At 37.2% G+C, this 21,732-nt stretch overlaps 1 protein-coding gene and 1 long non-coding RNA gene across 5 annotated transcripts in view; both read right to left on the bottom strand.

Moving 5' to 3' along the window:
- The window catches only part of rab28 (RAB28, member RAS oncogene family), a 29,461-nt gene extending 8,911 nt beyond the window's left edge, over positions 1-20,550 (bottom strand). For 2 of the 4 annotated variants that reach the window (XR_013207881.1, XM_077246980.1), the window contains exons 1-4: positions 20,338-20,544; positions 14,652-14,748; positions 10,886-10,974; positions 10,116-10,245 (exon numbers count right to left, since the gene is read on the bottom strand). Coding sequence is in view for 2 of the 4 variants with exons in the window: in XM_077246980.1 (XP_077103095.1) it covers positions 10,116-10,245; positions 10,886-10,974; positions 14,652-14,748; positions 20,338-20,412 (391 nt within the window). In the remaining 2 variants the exon portion in view is untranslated. Of the gene's footprint in view, positions 1-10,115; positions 10,246-10,885; positions 10,975-14,651; positions 14,749-20,337 lie in introns of all 4 variants that reach the window. The other 2 variants (XR_013207882.1, XM_077246981.1) reach the window with 2 other exon arrangements.
- LOC143754077 (uncharacterized) overlaps positions 1-21,732 on the bottom strand; it is a 66,184-nt gene that overhangs the window by 32,461 nt on the left and 11,991 nt on the right. The window lies entirely within an intron of this gene.

The raw sequence follows: 21,732 nt of genomic DNA, 5'->3' as shown, positions 1-21,732 counted from the left end.
CACACACACACACACACACACACACACACACACACACACACACACACACACACACACACACACACACACACACACACACAAGATGTTCTGGCATCTCAGTGACAGGCCTCATTCATTACCAGCGCAAATCCTGCAGAGAAATATTTAGCTAAAAGCTATTGTTACCAAATATAGCGAGTTATTTTAGCTCTCGAGTTTAACCTGGCGAACAGAGGAGTGTTATTCTGCTCTGAACCTGAACGTCACCGTGAGACACACACACACACACACACACACACACACACACACACACACACACACACACACACACACACACACACACACACACACACACACACACACAAGATCAACACGGGGATCCAGGGGTCCGTCTGCATATCAGGGGCCGTTCCTCTCCGCTAATCTAATCTAACGCAGCGACACACACTGATCCTGCGCTCGTCTCGTTATCGGGAGATCTGGTCTGCTTCTCCTCAGTGTGTGAGACGAGTGTGTGTGACGAGTGTGTGTGACGAGTGTGAGATAGTGTGGAGAGTGATGGAGACTCCTCCGCCTTTACACACGTTGTGTTTACTTAAAGAGCCGCCGACCAGGAGCCCTGCACACACTCACTGTCACACACACACACACACACACACACACACACACACACACACACACACACACACACACACACACACACACACACACACACACAGAGCAGCAGCGCTGGAATCGTGTGCTCACACGGAAATAAAGTAATGGTCAAGATGACACGGAAAAGTGCAATTTCACCATAAAGTCACCATATGACTCTCAGCACTGTGTAAAACAAAGAGAACACACCAGAACGAGTGTTTAATCATATAAACTGCACGACACTGCATGCATTATTGTGTGTGTGTGTGTGTGTGTGTGTGTGTGTGTGTGTGTGTGTGTGTGTGTGTGTGTGTGTGTGTGTGAGGAGGAAGCAGGATGCTAAACAGAAGCATGTGACACACTGGCGGAGATCAGAGATCTTCATTAGCGGATCAGTTAAACGCTTCAGCGTCCAGCTCTCTTCCATTAGCGGGAGAGCGGGCGAGCGAGAGGTCAAAGGTCAACGCTCGCTCGCTAAGTGGAGTAAACACAGGAGCGTCGGTTCACGTCAACACACACGCAGATCCACACAAACACAGTACAGTCACTGGACACAATCAGATGATGAACACACTCTCTTCTGGGTGTATTTATGATGGGAATGAGTGTGTGTATTACATGCACATGTGTGTGTGTGTGTGCGTGTGTGTGTCATACAGTTTTATGGGTCCTCAGGCGCGTTGAAAGCCAACAAAAGCTCCAGTGCTGAAGAGGCCACACAAGACGCTCTCACACACACACAGACTATCAGACACACACTTTCCTTCTGTACTGGTAAAGACACATGTACCTGACACACACACACTCGCGCATGTGTGAAGCGTAATGGCCCGTGATGTACCACACAGGTTGCAAACGGCCCGGTCTCAGCAACACCATGTGCACCAATATTTACCCAGCGATTCAAGCGGCACATGGAGAACTTTCCACACACATGCCCCTGAAAGAGATCACATGACCCTGATCCTGAGCTCTGATTGGTGCTCGGACTCCACGTCCAGGTGTGACTCGGGTCATCTGACTGCTGAATATGACAAACATCGGCGCGCACACGCAGTCTCAAAACTGTGCAGCTCATATTTCACCCCAAAATCAAAATAAATAAATAATATTATTTTGCATAAAGAACATTTATTTTAGAACCATTGTAACACTATCTTGACAATTGCACACATTTCTTCTTCCTTATTTTTGTCTGTCGACAAAAGCATTTAAAATATATATAATTTGTACTTATTCTTCCCCTCAAAAATTTAGAGAACTCTGTGAGAACTGTACGATAACCTGTGAGAACTGTACGAGAACTGTACGAGAACTCTGAGAACTGTACGATAACCTGTGAGAACTGTACGAGAACTATACAAGAACTGTACGATAACCTGTGAGAACTGTACGAGAACTCTGTGAACTGTACGATAACCTGTGAGAACTGTACGAGAACTCTGTGAACTGTACGATAACCTGTGAGAACTGTACGAGAACTGTGCGAGAACTATACGAGAACTGTACTAGAAATATACGAGAACTGTACAAGAACTGTACGAGAACCTGTGAGAACTGTACGAGAACTGTACGAGAACTCTGAGAACTGTACGATAACCTGTGAGAACTGTACGAGAACTGTGCGAGAACTATACGAGAACTGTACTAGAAATATACGAGAACTGTACAAGAACTGTACGAGAACCTGTGAGAACTGTACGAGAACTGTACGAGAACTCTGAGAACTGTACGATAACCTGTGAGAACTGTACGAGAACTGTACGAGAACTCTGAGAACTGTACGATAACCTGTGAGAACTGTACGAGAACGATACAAGAACTGTACGAGAACTGTACGATAACCTGTGAGAACTGTACGAGAACTATACAAGAACTGTACGAGAACTGTACGATAACCTGTGAGAACTGTACGAGAACTCTGTGAACTGTACGATAACCTGTGAGAACTGTACGAGAACTGTACGAGAACTCTGAGAACTGTACGATAACCTGTGAGAACTGTACGAGAACTCTGAGAACTGTACGATAACCTGTGAGAACTGTACGAGAACTATACAAGAACTGTACGATAACCTGTGAGAACTGTACGAGAACTCTGTGAACTGTACGATAACCTGTGAGAACTGTACGAGAACTGTGCGAGAACTATACGAGAACTGTACGAAAACTGTATGAGAACTATACGAGAACTATACGAGAACTGTACTAGAAATATACGAGAACTATACAAGAACTGTACGAGTATGAGAACTGTACGATAACCTGTGAGAACTGTACGAGAACTCTGTGAACTGTACGAGAACTGTGAAAACTGTACGATAACCTGTGAGAACTATACGAGAACTGTGAGAACTGTACAAGAACTGTACGAGAACTGTACGAGAACTGTACGAGAACTGTGAGAACTGTACGAGAACTGTGAGAACTGTACAAGAACTGTACGAGAACTGTACGAGAACTGTGAGAACTGTACAAGAACTGTACGAGAACTGTACAAGAACTATACGAGAAGTATACAAGAACTGTGAGAACTCTACGATAACCTGTGAGAACTATACGAGAACTGTGAGAACTGTGCAAGAACTGTACGAGAACTGTACGAGAACTGTACGAGAACTGTGAGAACTGTACAAGAACTGTACGAGAACTGTGAGAACTGTGAGAACTGTACGAGAACTGTACGAGAACTGTACGAGAACTGTGAGAACTGTACAAGATCTGTACGAGAACTGTACAAGAACTATACGAGAAGTATACAAGAACTGTGAGAACTGTACGATAACCTGTGAGAACTGTACGAGAACTGTGAGAACTGTACGATAACCTGTGAGAACTGTACGAGAACTGTACGAGAACTGTGAGAACTGTACGATAACCTGTGAGAACTGTACGAGAACTATACGAGAACTGTGAGAACTGTACAAGAAATGTACGAGAACTGTACGAGAACTGTACGAGAACTGTACGAGAACTGTACGAGAACTGTGAGAACTGTACGAGAACTGTACGAGAACTGTCCAAGAACTGTACGAGAACTGTACGAGAACTGTACGAGAACTGTACGAGAACTGTACGAGAACTGTACGAGAACTATTCAAGAACTGTATGAGAACTGTACAAGAACTATACGAGAACTGTGAGAACTGTACGAGAACTGTGAGAACTGTACGAGAACTGTACGAGAACTGTACGAGAACTGTACAAGAACTGTACAAGAACTGTACGAGTATGAGAACTGTACGAGAACTGTACGAGTACGAGAACTATACGAGAACTCTGAGAACTGTACGAGAACTATACGAGTACGAGAACTGTATGAGAACTCATTGAGAACTATACGAGAAGTCTGTGAGAACTGTACGAGAATTGTACGAGTACGAGAACTGTACGAGAACTCTGTGAGAACTGTACGAGAACTATACGAGTACAAGAACGGTACGAGAACTGTACGAGTACGAGAACTCTGTGAGAACTGTATGAGAACTATACGAGTACGAGAACTGTACGAGAACTCTGTGAGAACTGTACGAGAACTATACGAGTACTGTACGAGAACTCTGTGAGAACTGTACGAGAACTATACGAGTACGAGAACGGTACGAGAACTGTACGAGTACGAGAAGTCTGTGAGAACTGTACGAGAACTGTACGAGTACGAGAACTCTGTGAGAACTGTATGAGAACTATACGAGTACGAGAACTGTACGAGAACTCTGTGAGAACTGTACGAGAACTATACGAGTACGAGAACTGTACGAGAACTCTGTGAGAACTGTACGAGAACTATACGAGTACGAGAACGGTACGAGAACTGTACGAGTACGAGAAGTCTGTGAGAACTGTACGAGAACTGTACGAGTACGAGAACTGTACGAGTACAGTTCGAACGAGTACGAGTACATTTAAAATATATATAATTTGTATTTATTCTTCCCCCCAAAAATTTAGAGAACTCTGTGAGAACTGTACGATAACCTGTGAGAACTGTACGAGAACTGTACGAGAACTCTGAGAACTGTACGATAACCTGTGAGAACTGTACGAGAACTATACAAGAACTGTACGAGAACTGTACGATAACCTGTGAGAACTGTACGAGAACTCTGTGAACTGTACGATAACCTGTGAGAACTGTACGAGAACTGTGCGAGAACTATACGAGAACTGTACTAGAAATATACGAGAACTGTACAAGAACTGTACGAGAACTGTGAGAACTGTGAGAACTGTACAAGAACTGTACGAGAACTGTACGAGAACTGTGAGAACTGTACAAGATCTGTACGAGAACTGTACAAGAACTATACGAGAAGTATACAAGAACTGTGAGAACTGTACGATAACCTGTGAGAACTGTACGAGAACTGTGAGAACTGTACGATAACCTGTGAGAACTGTACGAGAACTGTACGAGAACTGTGAGAACTGTACGATAACCTGTGAGAACTGTACGAGAACTATACGAGTACGAGAACTGTATGAGAACTCTGTGAGAACTATACGAGAAGTCTGTGAGAACTGTACGAGAATTGTACGAGTACGAGAACTGTACGAGAACTCTGTGAGAACTGTACGAGAACTATACGAGTACAAGAACGGTACGAGAACTGTACGAGTACGAGAACTCTGTGAGAACTGTATGAGAACTATACGAGTACGAGAACTGTACGAGAACTCTGTGAGAACTGTACGAGAACTATACGAGTACTAGAACGGTACGAGAACTGTACGAGTACGAGAAGTCTGTGAGAACTGTACGAGAACTGTACGAGTAAGAGAACTGTACGAGTACGAGAACTGTACGAGTACGAGAACTGTACGAGTACGAGAACTGTACGAGAACTCTGTGAGAAATGTACAAGAACTATACGAGTACGAGAACTGTACGAGAACTCTGTGAGAACTGTACGAGAACTATATGAGTACGAGAACTGTACGAGTACGAGAACTCTGTGAGAACTGTACGAGAACTATACGAGTACGAGAACTGTACGAGAACTCTGTGAGAACTATACGAGAACTCTGTGAGAACTGTACGAGAACTATACGAGTACGAGAACTGTACGAGAACTGTCCGAGAACTGTACGAGCACGAGAACTCTGTGAGAGCTGTACGAGAGCCACATGAGAACTGCAAGTATTGATGTGAGCTTTAGTGGAGGGGAAACTGATCAATGAATAACGACTTCATGTGTAGTTAATAATGATAGAATTGTGTGTGTGCGTGTGTGTGTGTGTGTGTGTGTGTGTGTGACTGCTGTAAAACTGAATCTATAGTTGTGAGGTCTGCCCTCCACTCTTCCATCTTCATGGGAACATGTAGGTCTGTCCACACACACACACACACACACACACACACACACACACACACACACACACACACACACACACACACACACACACACACACACACACACACACACACACACACACACACACACACACACACACACACACACACACACACACACACACACACAAGCCAGACAATCAAAACAAAACAGAGAAGAAAGAAAAACAGGCTCAGTTTCTGTGCGATGAGTCCCAGCAGACTGAGAGACACACACACACACACACACACACACACACACACACACACACACAGACACACACACACAACGTCCCAGATAAACGTGCGTAACACCAAAAGTCCTTGCAAATCTTCATGTGTTTTTCATATTCGTCATTCACCTCTGAATTGTCAACACACTTGCTAAGGATGCGAAAAACGCAGAAAATCGAATCGTTCCGAATTTTTTTATGACGTTTTTATTTTTTAACGTTATTTTTTAACTGAGCACTGAGAGATAAACCAGCACAACTCTAATCACTCTAGAACTCGAATAAACATCATGAATATTGAGAAAGCCTTCTGAAGAAACAAACACAGCTAACATCATCACACACACACACACACACACACACACACTCACACTCACACACACACACACACACACTCACACTCACACACACACACACACACACACACACACACACACACACACACAAGCCAGACAATCAAAACAAAACAGAGAAGAAAGAAAAACAGGCTCAGTTTCTGTGCGATGAGTCCCAGCAGACTGAGAGACACACACACACACACACACACACACACACACACACACACACACACACACAGACACACACACACAACGTCCCAGATAAACGTGCGTAACACCAAAAGTCCTTGCAAATCTTCATGTGTTTTTCATATTCGTCATTCACCTCTGAATTGTCAACACACTTGCTAAGGATGCGAAAAACGCAGAAAATCGAATCGTTCCGAATTTTTTTATGACGTTTTTATTTTTTAACGTTATTTTTTAACTGAGCACTGAGAGATAAACCAGCACAACTCTAATCACTCTAGAACTCGAATAAACATCATGAATATTGAGAAAGCCTTCTGAAGAAACAAACACAGCTAACATCATCACACACACACACACACACACACACACACACACACACACACACACACACACACACACACACACACACACACACACACACACACACACCATGATCTGACTTACTGAAACAACACAGACTAACTAAGCTTGAGTGTTTTTGGCCCTAAACAGAGATAATCTGATTTAAACATGAAAATGAAAATGTCTGCTCTATTCTTTCCCTTACTACATTCTATATTGAGGCCCGAAAGAGAATAGTAGAGAGTGCATTTTTATGTATTATTGATTACGGTGATCTTTTATATAAGCACGCAGCCACATCTCTCCTCAGAAAATTAGGCTGTGTGTATCGCTCTGTTTCTGGTGCAGAGTCACGGACACATGATTGTATTTTATATGATTGTTTAGCTTGGTCATCTTTACATCAAAGGAGAAAGCTACATATGTACTTATGTATCGCAAAAGCTCTTTTAGGTAAATAACCGTCTTATATATCAAATCTTTTAATTTATTACACAAATAGTGACCACACTAGGTCTGGCTCTCACATTCGCTAAACGTCCCAAGGCTACTGTCAGAATCTGGTAAAACTGCTTTTTCTTTTTATGCTCCTGGACTTGGAATGAATTGCAGAATGTACTTAATTTAGATGCACTTCCAACCCTGAGCACTTTCAAACGTCTCTCGCTCAATGTTTTAAAGGACACTTGTAATTGTTTTTCTTGATTTGCCTCTATCTCTTCAGTTCTTGAATGTTTTGTGATTCTCGTGTATGAAAGTTTTTTGTGCCGCCGTCTTGACCAGGACTCTCTGGAAGAAGAAATAGTGATGGTTAAAATAAAGGAAATAATATATTAATTCTTCAATTTTATAGACACGTTTCTTGCAAGTTGAATATATCTATACTGTGTTATAAATGATCAATAAGTATAATAAAACATCGAGAAATATGTGTGAATAAAACAGAAAAATGAGGAGTTGACATCAATTCTAGATTGGTTATCTTTTATTTACTCATTTTATAATCGGTTCTAGATTTACAGTAAAGAGAAATGCTTTGGAAATACATTCCCATGCCAATAAAATAACTTAAATAAAACACACCATCCCCCCCCACACACACACACACACACACACACACACACACACTCTCCCACACACACATACACTCTTACTCCCACACACACACACACACACACACACACACACACACACACACACTCTCCCACACACACATACACTCTTACTCCCACACAAACATACACACACACACACACACACACACACACACACACACACACACACACACACACACACACACACACACACACACACACACACACACACACAGGGGTCAGTAAAGATGGTCAGTCATACATCAGAGAGGTCAGAGGTCACAGGTCAGAATGATACATCCACTGTTTAAACAGTTCAGTGCGTCACACACTCATATAACACACACACACACACACACACACACACAGCGCTGTAATGATTACAGATTTACACTGATGTCAACGATAAAGATCCCGTCGCCTCACACACACTACTGTCCTGAAACTAACCGTAAATAAAGTTAATCTCATTATCAAACTAAATTAGCATTCTAATTTGTACAGTTAATATTACTGTTGTTATGATTAATATATATCAACTAATACATTGTTTTGTTACAGTGAAATATTACAATAGCTTTTTTTCTTATTTTGATTAAGATTTTATTTATATTGACGATCACAAAATGTGTCCAGCCCTACAAACAAGCACAGCAAACCTAGACATATTTTATGAATCGCATTTTAAATAACAATCATAATTTCTTCAGAAAAAACACAATTAGACAATTAATCCTGACGGCACTCGGAAGAAAACGGATACGGATAAGTACATAATTCAAAAATATTACACCATTTAAACATTCTTAAAAATACATACTGAGTTACCCAACAATCTTTGTCAAATAATACTCTTGTTTGTTCACAGTCTGAACGTTTGTTTAATTTCCTGATCTGAGGTGAATTATCCACTGTTGCAGAGTCGCATTACACGCTTTTAACATAAACAGCACTGAGATTATCATCGCCACACTCTGTGTTTATTATTCCAGCGACGTCGCAGAAAAATAGAAACCGTTTCTAAAATCGAGTCGCCGCGTGTCGCGTTTGGTTAGGAGAAAACTCTGATCAAGGGACAATATTTGCCCCCTAAATTTGAACCCCTATTATTTTTACCTTTATGAATAACTTTATAAAATGAATAACGTTTTAAACAAAAAATGTTCAAAAGAGAAATATGCAATGATGGTAAAAACGAAGTGATACTTCTTAAATATTAAACTGAAACGGCCAGTAGGTGGCGGTGAGTCACTGTCTTAATGAGCGAGTCATTGAATCATTCATTCATTCAGTAACGGAGCAACTACTGTATTTATAAACGAATCATTGAATGATTGACTCACGATTCGTCCAAAGCTGCAGAATTGTTCACGGAACAGAAACAGCGACGTGTGCTGTAGTTCTGAAGTGGCTTTTTCGTATTTTGTTGTAAAATAGAGTAAATACTGAGAGTACTGTGTTTAAAATGCATTGTTTGTTGACCTGTTGTATAATAATCAATGTCACGTTTGCAATCGTGTGGATATTTGCGAACAACTGCATTCTTGCTCGTTATTGACATTGTGCGTGTGTGTGTGCATAAGTGTGAGTGCGTAAGTGTGTGTGTGTGTGTGCGTGTGTGTGTGTGTGTGTGTGTGTGTGTGTGCGTAAGTGTGTGTGTGTGTGTGTATATGTGTTTGTGTGTGAGAGAGTGAATAAGTGTATGTGTGTGTGAGTGTGTAAGTGTGAGTGTGTATGTGTGTGTGTATGTGTGTGTGTGTGTGTTTGTGTGTGTGTGTCTGTGTGTGTGTGCGTGTGTCTGTGTGTGTGTGTATGTATGTATGTATGTGTGTGTGTGTGTGTGTGTGTGTGTGTGTCTGTGTGTTTGTGTGTGTGTGCGTGTGTGTGTGTGTGTGTGTGCGTGTCTGTGTGTGTGTGTGTGTGTGTGTGTGTGTGTGTGTTTTTGTGTTTTTTTTTGAGTACTCACTCTTGTTCCCGATCAGAGATATCGCAGGTTGTGTGTCCGACTCCTCGTTGGCTTTTCTCACCATGTTCAGCCAATCTTCAAGATTCTCAAAACTCTGAGAATTAGTGATGTCATACACGAGCAGCACACCCTGCACACACACACACACACACACACACACACACACACACACACACACACACACACACACACACACACACACATCATAATCACCCAGATTTCACACATTTTACCTGTTAACTGCAAATATGGAACATAACTTCGTTAAAATATGTCTTTGATTTTATAGCAATTATAGCAAAGTCCAAATTACTTTTGTAAAATATACACAATTTTAGTTAACTTTAGTAAACTTGAACTTCTTTCACACTTTTTTTTCTTCATGTTTTGAAGTGTTTTAACTTCAGTGTCTTCTTAAAAGAGACCAACGTTATATAACCTACATCTGTATTCCAAACCATTAATGAGCACAACCATTTAACTTCAGATCTGTGCTGGGAAATGAAGTGATCATGTCTGAGTGTGTGTGTGTGTATGTGTGTTTGAGCAGCAGGTGGCGCTAGAGTGTGTGTGTGTGTGTGTCTGTGTGTGTGTTAACTGCAGGTTTCTGCACATTAATTATCTTGCTAAACATTATTTAGCAGCACAAATATTCCTCCCCTCAAACACGCACACAAATAGCCATATGTATGAAGCATGAAGAGTGTGTGTGTGTGTGTGTGTGTGTGTGCATGTGTGTGTGTGTGTGCATGTGTGTGTGTGTGTGTCACCTGCGCGCCGTAGATGTACTTGTCGAGCATCTTTCCTCCGATGGTCTGTCCGCCGATGTCCCACACCTGCAGCGCTACATTCAGGTTCCCTTCACAGAAAACACACTTTCAGCCGAAACACACACACGTTTCTGTCCAAAGCAACTTAAATAAGTCATCTGTCTTCCTCTGGAGTGTGTGTGTGTGTGTGTGTGTGTGTGTGTGTGTGTGTGTGTGTGTGTGTGTGTGTGTGTGTGTGTGTGTGTGTGTGTGTGTGTGTGTGTGTGTGTGTGTGTGTGTGTGTGTGTTTTCAGTAACAGCGCACATTTCACGTTCATTTCATTCTTATCTTATGAAAATAATTTTTATTGGTCTGTAGAGTTGAAGTTTATCAGCACTGGTTTCAGATTTGATCATCTCTATATTGTACTTTACAACTTTAATCACATTATCTGGCACTGATCACGTCGTCTTCTCTCGAAATATATTTATTTTTGCATTATAGCGCACATTACAGCCGCACTTTAGTTTTCATTGCAAAGGTATATGCACAATAGAAATAATTGCTATTAATATAATACTAATATTCTTAATTATAATTAAATTTATTGAAACTGATTATGGAAAAAGGATATTTTTATTTATTTTTTCAATGCTAAATTTAGAAAGAATAAAATGTCTGTAATAATATTATAATAAAATTAAATAAAAAAATGTAAATAAATATAAAATTAAATAATAAATCAATTATATTATTCATAGATTAATGATATTCTTAATTGGAATTTAAATTATAAAAACTGATCATGGAATTTGGTTTTTATGATGTTTTTATTCAATGCTTAATTTAAAAAGAATACATTTTCTGTAATAAAGTTATATAAAAATACAATTTAAATAATAAAATAAATTAAGATAATAAATAATAAAAAATAAATTATATTATTTATACAATAATAATATCTTAATTTTAATTACATTTATAGAAACTGATTATGGAAAAAGAATGTTATGATTTTTTTAAATGCTAAATTCAGAAAGAATACATTTACTGTAATAATGCTATATAAAAAATATAAAAAACAGCAGACATTTAATAAATATAAAATAAAATAAAATAATAAATAAATTATTTATAGAATAAATAACAATAAATTAAATACATATATAATTTAGGATAAATATCATATTAATAACATTAATGAAAATATTTCTCCACTGGTCACAGAGTCACAGTCACTGCACTCAGACTATACAGTGGCACACACACACACACACACACACACACACACACACACACACACACACACACACACACACACACACACACACACACACACACACACACACACACACACCCTCACATGTTTCTATAAAGATCTCTTCTTTATTTATTCTAGAAGTCAATCTTTACGGTAAGTGACGCTGGTCCTGCCAGGGTACGGTGAATGTGCTGACGCAGTGTGTGTGTGTGTGTGTGTGTGTGTGTGTGTCTCAGTTATGGTCCATGAGAGCGTGAAAACAGAAGCAGAGGAAAGAGCATTATATACGTCAGGAATAAACACACACACACTCACAGACAGAACGACTCTGTTTAAAGACACGATTACACTTGTGTAAATCTTTCTTTATAGATAATCGTTCTCTTTTTTCTCTTCCTTCCTAACTAATCTTTCTTTCTTTCTTTATAACTAATCTTTCTTTCTTTCGACTAATCATTCTTTTTATCCATCTATTCAAAATACAGCCTTTTAAAACTTCAAACTTTTCAAATTTAAAATCAACAAACTTCAATTATAAAACTCCTTCAGCGCTATAAAGTGCTTTATACTCCCCGTCCGGCTTTAAGTTTGTCTCAACGACCTTTTTTTCCTAATTTAATTCCCATTCCAAATTTTACGCACCTTACAAAAAAGATAAATTCTAACATAGAACTTTAAATCTAAAATCTACATTTAAACAATAATAAAAGGTGCCCTACATTTCACAAAGTTTTGGTTAGCTCAACTTTTCTCTTTATTTTTCTTACTACGGCTTTTATACGTATTGTTCTCCGCGATGGATAATAATAGAAGTTAAAAAGATGAGATCGGATTTCAGCCTTTAATTAAACATCAAACTAACTGGCGTGCGTCTCCGCCAGCGCTGTACACACACAGTCTGCCTTTGAGAAAGAGTTATGCGTGTGTGTTCAGGAGTTAAGAGCTTTCGTAGGTAATAAAGTTGAAAAGAGGCAGACGTACAACAAACACACACACACTGGAGTGATTCATGCAGCGGTCCAGGACACACACACACACACACACTCACACAAACGTCCAGCAGCTTGAGAAACACTTGAAAACATCAGAATCAGGACAGACATCTATTCATACGCATGCGTGTGTGTAACTCTATTACACAACATCTCAGGGAATTAAGGTTTTCCTACATATTATTTCTTCTCATTTGTTTGTTAGAAATTTTGGTAACACTTTATTTTACAGTGTCCTTGTTAAATATGTTACATGTACTTACTATATTATTAACAGTAAATTATGCATAATTTCATGCAACTAACCCTCAACCAAACACTTATCCTTCCCTAACTCTATAGTGAGTACATGTAGTTCATTAATATTACTCAGTGCTTATTAGTAACCCAAATTTTCAGTCAAATGTTGAAATGGTCTTTCTGGTATGACTTTATTCATCATATACTGTAAATGAACAATTGTCATTAATAAGTCATGCCAAGTCATGAGTTCCATATTAAAACAAATTATATATATATATATATATATATATATATATATATATATTTGGCCACTAATTTTTAGAGTTGGGTAATTTTTTTTAGGGATTTGAAGACAAATTCAACCCGATGACACAATAAATGGATTTCATTGGTACAGCACAAGTTATTTTAAAAATATAACTTAAACCCACACTTACAGCAGGATAATAAAAGTATTCTTAAATTTGAATAAAAAGCATGCATTCGGTTTGCTAGCTTATCTCAAATTCAGAAATTCATTAGTAAGTTAAAAGGCATTCTCAATGCAATGACACGCATGCCTGTTGATTAATAAAACGTGAAATAGAATTTGAATAAAAATGGAAAATATAAAGTAAAAGTATCTCAATTATATTTTTAGTATTTTAGTTTCACATGTTTTTCTGTGTGGATGAAGCGTTGGAGGACATTTTTTATACATGCAATTATACATCAATTTTATGAGATTAAATTGAATGTGAAAAAACATGGAAATTTAAAAGAACTGCAAGAAATCTCAAATCTAAATGTAGAATAAAGTTCAAATTTGTGCTATTTGTCAATTAGTTGCTTGTGTGTGTGTGTGTGTGTGTGTGTGTGTGTCTGTGTGTGTGTGTGTGTGTGTGTGTGTGTGTGTGTGTGTGTGTGTGTGTGTGTGTGTGTGTGTGTGTGTGTGTGTGTGTGTGTGAGAGAGAGTGTGAGTGTGTGTGTGTGTGTGTGTGTGTGTGTGTTTGTTTTTGTGATTTGTGAGGACACAAATGTGTATAATGACATGGGTATTACACTGGTATTACAACTTGAATGTGATTCATGAGTCCTCATATTTCAAATGGCTTTAAAAACATACTAAGCAGGGTTTTATTAAAAATGTAAAAATGCAGAATGTCTCCTGTGATGGGTAGGTTTAGGGATAGGGGCAGTGTGTGTGTGTGTGTGTGTGTGAGTGTGTGTGTGTGTGTGTGTGTGTGTGAGTGTGTGTGTGTGTGTGTGTGTGTGTGAGTGTGTGTGTGTGTGTGTGTGTGTGTGTCTAACCTGGTAGAGTGATTCTCTTGAGGAAGAAGTCCAGCCCTATTGTCTGTTTATACTGTTTCCCAAAAGCCTCTTGTGCAAAGCGGATGGCGAGTGATGTCTGAGAAACAGAGAGAGACACACACACACACATTAGAACAGTTTTATTCTCACCTATCCTGAGGCTCCGCCCACTTCCCTGTGGCTAAAGATGAAAACATCTTTGATTGACAGGTTCTTCATGTCAAGTACCACAGCCAATCAGATCGCGTCTGTGTGGTGAGACACTCTAGATCCACATCACCACACAACAGACACACACACACACACACACATACACACACACACACACACACACACACACACACACACACACACACACACACACACACACACACACACACACACACACCTCTAACTTTAATACACACAGAATAAAGGGGCTTTAAAACAAACTTGCAGTATAAAGAGTACCGAGTGAATTATGTCCATTTTGATTTAAATCTTGTAGAACAGGGATTCACAAAGATTTATGTCAGCCAAACTACGCTGAGATTTTAAGTTGTAATTTCAATAATGTGACAGAACTTTCGCATTCACGGTTTTCAGATGTGGGATAATGGTCACATGACATGCCGGTAACTGGATTAAATCATTACATTTTTTTGTGGTTAATTTTCATTGTTTTAATTTTAAGGCAAGACACCACAAGAACAAATGTAACATATAGATATCACCATACTTTACAGTTGATCAATCACAGTACATTAAGTCAATTGTTTTGTGAAATAAAGTTTTGTTAAATGTAATGTTTAAATATATAAGACATTGTCTAATTAAATATGAATACATTTGCATACATTTCCAGCAAATAAATCTGAACATTGGATAAAGCCAGGTTCAAAATTTTTGTTTGATTTTGTTGTCATATTAGAGTTAAATGTTTTCACAGAAGTGATTTTAGATTTGTCTTTTAATCATTAAATACTGTCAACAGCCGTTAAAAAACACTAATTTTCATCATGTTTTTAGGAATAAAATGTTAAATAAATACCATGCAAGCGATATATGCACAAACCCCTCAGTAAAAACCTTCAGAATATAGATGTGAATAAAACTGTAAGTTTTGGTGTATGTAAGTGTTACTGACGTGGAGAAAAAAACTTTTAAAGATATGTATCATAATTGAAATCTACAGACGCAAATAGATGAAGTGCAATAAATATTTTCAAAATATGTGTTTTAATTGCACTTTATCTATACACTATTTTGGATGTTTTCTTTCCACCAGTCTGAAAGTAGACATGTTATAGAAGCAAAAATAATTTTAATTTAACATTTTCAGGATTTATTTATAAAGCACAATTAAAAACAACTGCCTGTATGTGATGAACAAAATAAATAGCCATTAAATAAAATACAGACAAATACCCAAGTAAACAACAAAGCACAGACAGACAGAATTCATGAATTGTGAGCCAGATCAAATAAAAAAAGATTTTAACTTAGATTTAACAATAGATATTGTGGTAGCAGTTCTGAAATGAACAGGTAAATTCGATTCGCAAGCTCTCAATTCGATTCAATTTTCGATTTCGATTCTAAATTCGATTCGACTAAATGAATATAGATTTAATTCAAATCCTATATTTATAAAAACAAGAACAGTGAACATAAATTCACAAGTGGTTAATTAATAAAAAGAAATTAAGAGCCACAAACGTGTATATTTACAGGCACTTGGGTACATTAAAACAGAACCCAACTCTATATTTCAAATGCATTCAATAAATAGACAGGATTTGGTGCAAATAGGACATTTTAATGCCAGATGAAAAATTGATGCTAAAAACGTATATCGTTGATCGTATCGTCAAACAGGATCAGGTTGTTTTATGTTTAAGATGAAACAAACACAAAATCTCACAGTATTAGCTGTAACATGCAAGCCTGTGAACAGTGGAGGAAAACTAATACTGGCTTTTGGGTGATAGAGAAATACATTTGGAAAAAATCGATTCGTGGCCTTTGAGAATCGAATTTGAATTGACCACATTTTACAAAAACGATTAATCGAAAAATCTTTTTTTTTTGCCCAGCCCTAACGGACACAGGTTTGTGCTGGCGTTACGCTAGCGCTAGTCTGTGTGCTTTCCCTCCATCTCTAAGTGACATTTAAACAACCCCATCGTGAGCCAGAAGGGTTTGCACACGCACGGTTACCCAGAAGCCTCTGCTGCGGCCACGAGGACGCCACACAAACCAAATACACAAATCCAGGAGAAAGACGTTTCTGCTGCGGTCTGAAACCCTGAAACACACTTCCAGTAGCAGAACTGGCCCTTACCAAGACGGCTTTGCAAACTCACCAAACGCTTTTACAACATTGGACACACACATCTTGAATATTTTTGATGAATTCTTAAATCTCAAAATCGATTTTAGTGCTGTTTTTGAGTTTATGCATGAATAAAAACTTCACTAAACATTATTTGTAGCTCCTGCCATCCAATAATCACAATAAGCTTCGATACTTGAATACTATGAATATTTACTACTTTAATTCATTTTAGTCTAATTCTCTTTTAATTCCTTTTATAACTGCTTTAATTTCCCTTGCTTTATTTTGTTTATTTTCTATGCAGTGTTGTTTGAATTGCCATAGTGTAAATATTTGTATTCCTTTCTATGTAAAACAATTTGAATAACTGTTTTATCCTTGCTTTTATTTTGTGATTATTTTTATTCCTTTCTATGTAAAGCACTCTTAATTGCCATAGTGTTTGAAATGTGCTATAATATAAATAAACTTGCCTTGCCTTACTTTTGATATGAAACGAAGTCTCAGCTGTCAAAATCTGTCAGTTTCATCACTAAATTCAGTCATTCAATATGTTTTTGTGTGTCTTTAATGTGAGCTTCTTCTTTACTACTAGTTGCAGCAGCAAATAAACATGATGAACATCAGAAGGAATGCTGAAAGATTCTTAATAAAATACTTAATGGAATCAATCATGTCTCATGTAATCACTCAATCCGTGTTTCACCCAAGGAAAGACGTCAATAAAACAACTTGAGAACAATAATGTCACGTAATTTACCTCAGGAAAGACATGCAATGACCATAAAGGTAAAAGAAAAAACATATATTTTTGTGTTCCTCAAGAGTCCAGTAAGTTTAGCTGAGATGAGGAAGAGTAAATGATGATAGAATGATAATGTTTGTGAACGACCCCTTTAAGTATCGGTTTATCCTCGTTTCTAAGTTACTAAATCAAGGCAAAATAAGGCTATATCTTTCAGATTTAAGTTATCTCATCTATTGTCTTAATACCTGTCCTCAGTAACACTACTTTGTTTTGTCAATTTGAATTTGTTCGCTTAATAAATGTAAAATGCCTCATTCCGCAAATACATTCAACAAAGGCAACTACAGATTTCTTGTTTAGCAAAAGGGTTGTGAAACGATTAATCAAAATAAAAGTTTGTGTTTACATAATATATATGTGTGTGTACTGTGTATAATTACTTTGTATATAAATACACATATGCATGTATATATTTAAGAAATATTTGCTTTATATATATATATATATATATATACCTATATAAAATTTGTATTATATACAAATATAAATATTTTATATATAAATAACACATTTTTCTTAAATGTATGTGTGTGCATTTATATACAAAATAATTATACACAGTACACACATTTATTATGTAAACACAAACTTTTATTTTGGATGCGATTAATCGTTTTACATGTGAAGTGAACAATGCTATCTTTGTTTCTAAAGGAGCAATCATCTTACAAAACAAAGATATCTGAGATATCGCTTCAGAAGAGCTCAAAACTTGACACACAAACCACAAGAATGATGACAATCAACAAACGTAAGATGAGACATTCTGATACTCGTAACATTACAATAAGATTCCATTTGTTAACATAGTTATTAGTTAAATGGACTAACAATGTACTTTTGTAATAAATACTTTTAAAGCAGTTCAAATTTTAATCTATTTACTTTAGCTATTTCATTAACTTTTTTGGACACATCTACTGTAAATTGTCAGTAAATAAAAAAACACAAATTTTTCACTGAAAAGCGCCTATAATAATAAAAATAATGTAATAAATGGCTATAATGATTGTTACATTTACACAAAATTTCACCTGGAAGTCCAAAACATCCAAGAATAACTTTCTCAAGGGAAAAATCTAAACTTCAGGAGGTTATGTTTGAGTTCACAGTAAAAAAACAACCAAAATAATAATAATAAAAACACCACCAAAACTTTGCTGGTGTTTTTCTTCATTATGGTAAATTCACCTATTCTCAGACTAAATAAATGTAAAATTGGGACTTTAAATTAGCTATATTGAAACTCTAAGTTCTCTTGTTAAAAATGATATATGGCACTTGATGCTGGCGAGTCAGGCTCCCCAAAAACTGCTGTTTTTTATTGACTGACAATCTAGATGTGTCCAGAAGAGTTCAGTAAAATAAAGTAAATAGATTAACATTAGAAATGCTGGTTGAGTAGCTCAATCCATTTACTAACAAACTTAAGTGCATGCTTTTCTTTCATTGTTGGGTAATAAATGTGTCTAAATATCCCCAATAACAAAAAATACAAGTATACACAAATGTAATTTATATTTCTTCCAAATTATTATTAAGCTATTTTTTTTTCTGGACTCCAATTTAATGGTTAAATTTATCATAGTAATCAAAAAGCATGTTTTTAAATGTTGAAATCATGAAACGTATACAATTTATTAAAAGTTAAACAAATACATTTTAGGGAAAAAATTCTTCAATTCCATTTTGTTTTTCCCAAATTCTGTTTTCCATTTTTAATTTTCCATGTTAATCAATTGAATTCATAAAACTATTATTTTTTTTGGAGACACTTTTTATTTGAATTATGTATTTGTAAATGTTGGAATTAACCCTTAAAGAGATAGAACATATTTCACTGAAAAGCACCTATAATAAAGTTGTAATAAATGGCTATAACTTGGTTAGGGATTGTTACGTGTAGACAAATTTATGCCGCACACAAACATAAGTTTGTTAGTAAATGGACTGAGCAACTAAACGTGCTCACACTGAGATATAATGACCAGCTTAACAGCTTAAAGTCAGTCTGTATTTCTCCACAGTGAATGATCATGTCAGCATCATTACAATCATCTTAAAAACACAAGAGCTGAATGAAACTCCTGCCATGTGCATCTAATAAAGATTAACCAGCTAGATTAAAAATATCAAACTGCTAATAAAAATAGCATTACTGCTCATGCGCGACTAGTTATGACATCCCATCCTAACTGAGACTGTTTTATAACGCTTTTAATCATTCACTACAAACCAATGTTTGATCCAGATCAATTCTGCAGTAGAAACACCATTTGAACAGCAGATAGTGGAGTATTTGACCCTGCAGATGATGTTCAACATCTTACAAATACAGCTGTCAGCCACGGTATCACCAAAACACGTTACTGTTATAGTAATAGTAACGTTACTACGTTACTATATATACGACACAGTGTAATATCTCATCATAGTCGCTATATATGTGATTAAATGTCGCCAGACGTCAGTGATGTTGTAGTCGCTGTGATATTGACTGTATGTGTGTTTCTTCTGCTGATATTCGTGATGTTTTGTCTGAATTCTGGTGTATTTTGTACCTTTCCGGACGCTCCGTCTCCCAGAAGCACAATCTTCAGCTGCCGCTCCTGAATCTCCTCCTCAGAGTCCGACATCACTCAACACTTCTTCAACACTTTAACACACACACGATAATAACACGATAATAATCAGAGACAGAGATTTAAGCGCATCGGTTAATCTGATCACGGTGAAGCCGCCGCCATCTTCCCTCAGCGCGAACCAACAAACACGATCCTCTCCCACTACACTCTCAGAGCAGCTTTACACACGACAGATGAGTGTGTGTGCGGTCAACTTCTGATCATTACCCAGTTAAACTCACCAGTTAATAGTTATCAGTTTAATGCGAGAGGGGTTTACAGTGTTTTACTGTGTTTATGTGGACTGGCGCTCACCCGCCGCTACCGGAATGGACTCGTCCTTCATGACGCTTCCCTGTTGCCATGGAGAGAGAGAGAGAGGGAGAGAGAGCGCGCGCGCTAGAAAGATACCAACAACAAAAAACATAAATTTCGATTAAATTATTTAATTTTAATGTGTATTGTTTTATTACAACTGCAGTTGTAAAGCTGAACAGATTTTACCATCTGAGACAGAAGAACGTGATCTCTGAATAAAACTCTAAAATAGCCTACTTTCTGTGAATGTTTTCGGTAGCTTTTTTGCCTTTGTTTGTGCAGATCTGAAGCTTTAAATCTGAGAATGTTGAAGCTTTTCATTCAACGAAAACTAAGAAGCAAGTGTTGAACGTAATTAATGAACTGAAGAATCTCCTGAAAACTAAAGCTTCTTTATTTATCGGTGGTTTCATGAAGAACCTTATACACATCCATGCCACCACTAAAGCTTCTTTAGATGATTAAACTGTTCAGGAAAAGGGCTTCTTCTGGAAGGATGTTTGCGAGCCAGAAATGTTTTTCTACGGAATCACTGTGAAAATAAACACATTTTGGAACCTTTATAATTAAGACTAAAGTAGAAAGATCATTTTATGGGTTTAGTTTTTTTGTTTTTAGTTTTTTATTTACATTGATTCAATTTTGTGAATTAAAAATCTCAGAAACATAAACAAAAATACATGAAATAACCAGTTAAACATGAAAGTATGATGCATTTACAGAACCTTTTTGAAGTGTTCTTTAAAACGCTAGAGTTCTGTACAACACCACTGAACATTTCACTTCTGAAAAAATAACCATTTTTTCTAACTAGAACATTTTAATAAAATAAGCTTTAATGGAATGGAAAATTTCTCTGGATGTTAAAGGTTCTTCGTGGATCCACCAATGTCAATAAAGAACCTTTATTTTTAAGAATGTAAAATTCTCAAAGCCATTTCTGTTTGGGTGAGCTTAGGTTAGTCTAGTATTTCTGTAAAACAGAATTATTTATAAAAAACAGACGTGGATGCA

This window comes from Siphateles boraxobius, unplaced genomic scaffold (genome assembly GCF_051911475.1).
Source record: "Siphateles boraxobius isolate OS27281-9 unplaced genomic scaffold, OSU_SipBor_1 291, whole genome shotgun sequence".
In the NCBI taxonomy this organism is placed as follows: Eukaryota; Metazoa; Chordata; class Actinopteri; order Cypriniformes; family Leuciscidae; genus Siphateles; species Siphateles boraxobius.
This window is presented reverse-complemented; position numbering and strand designations above follow the sequence as displayed.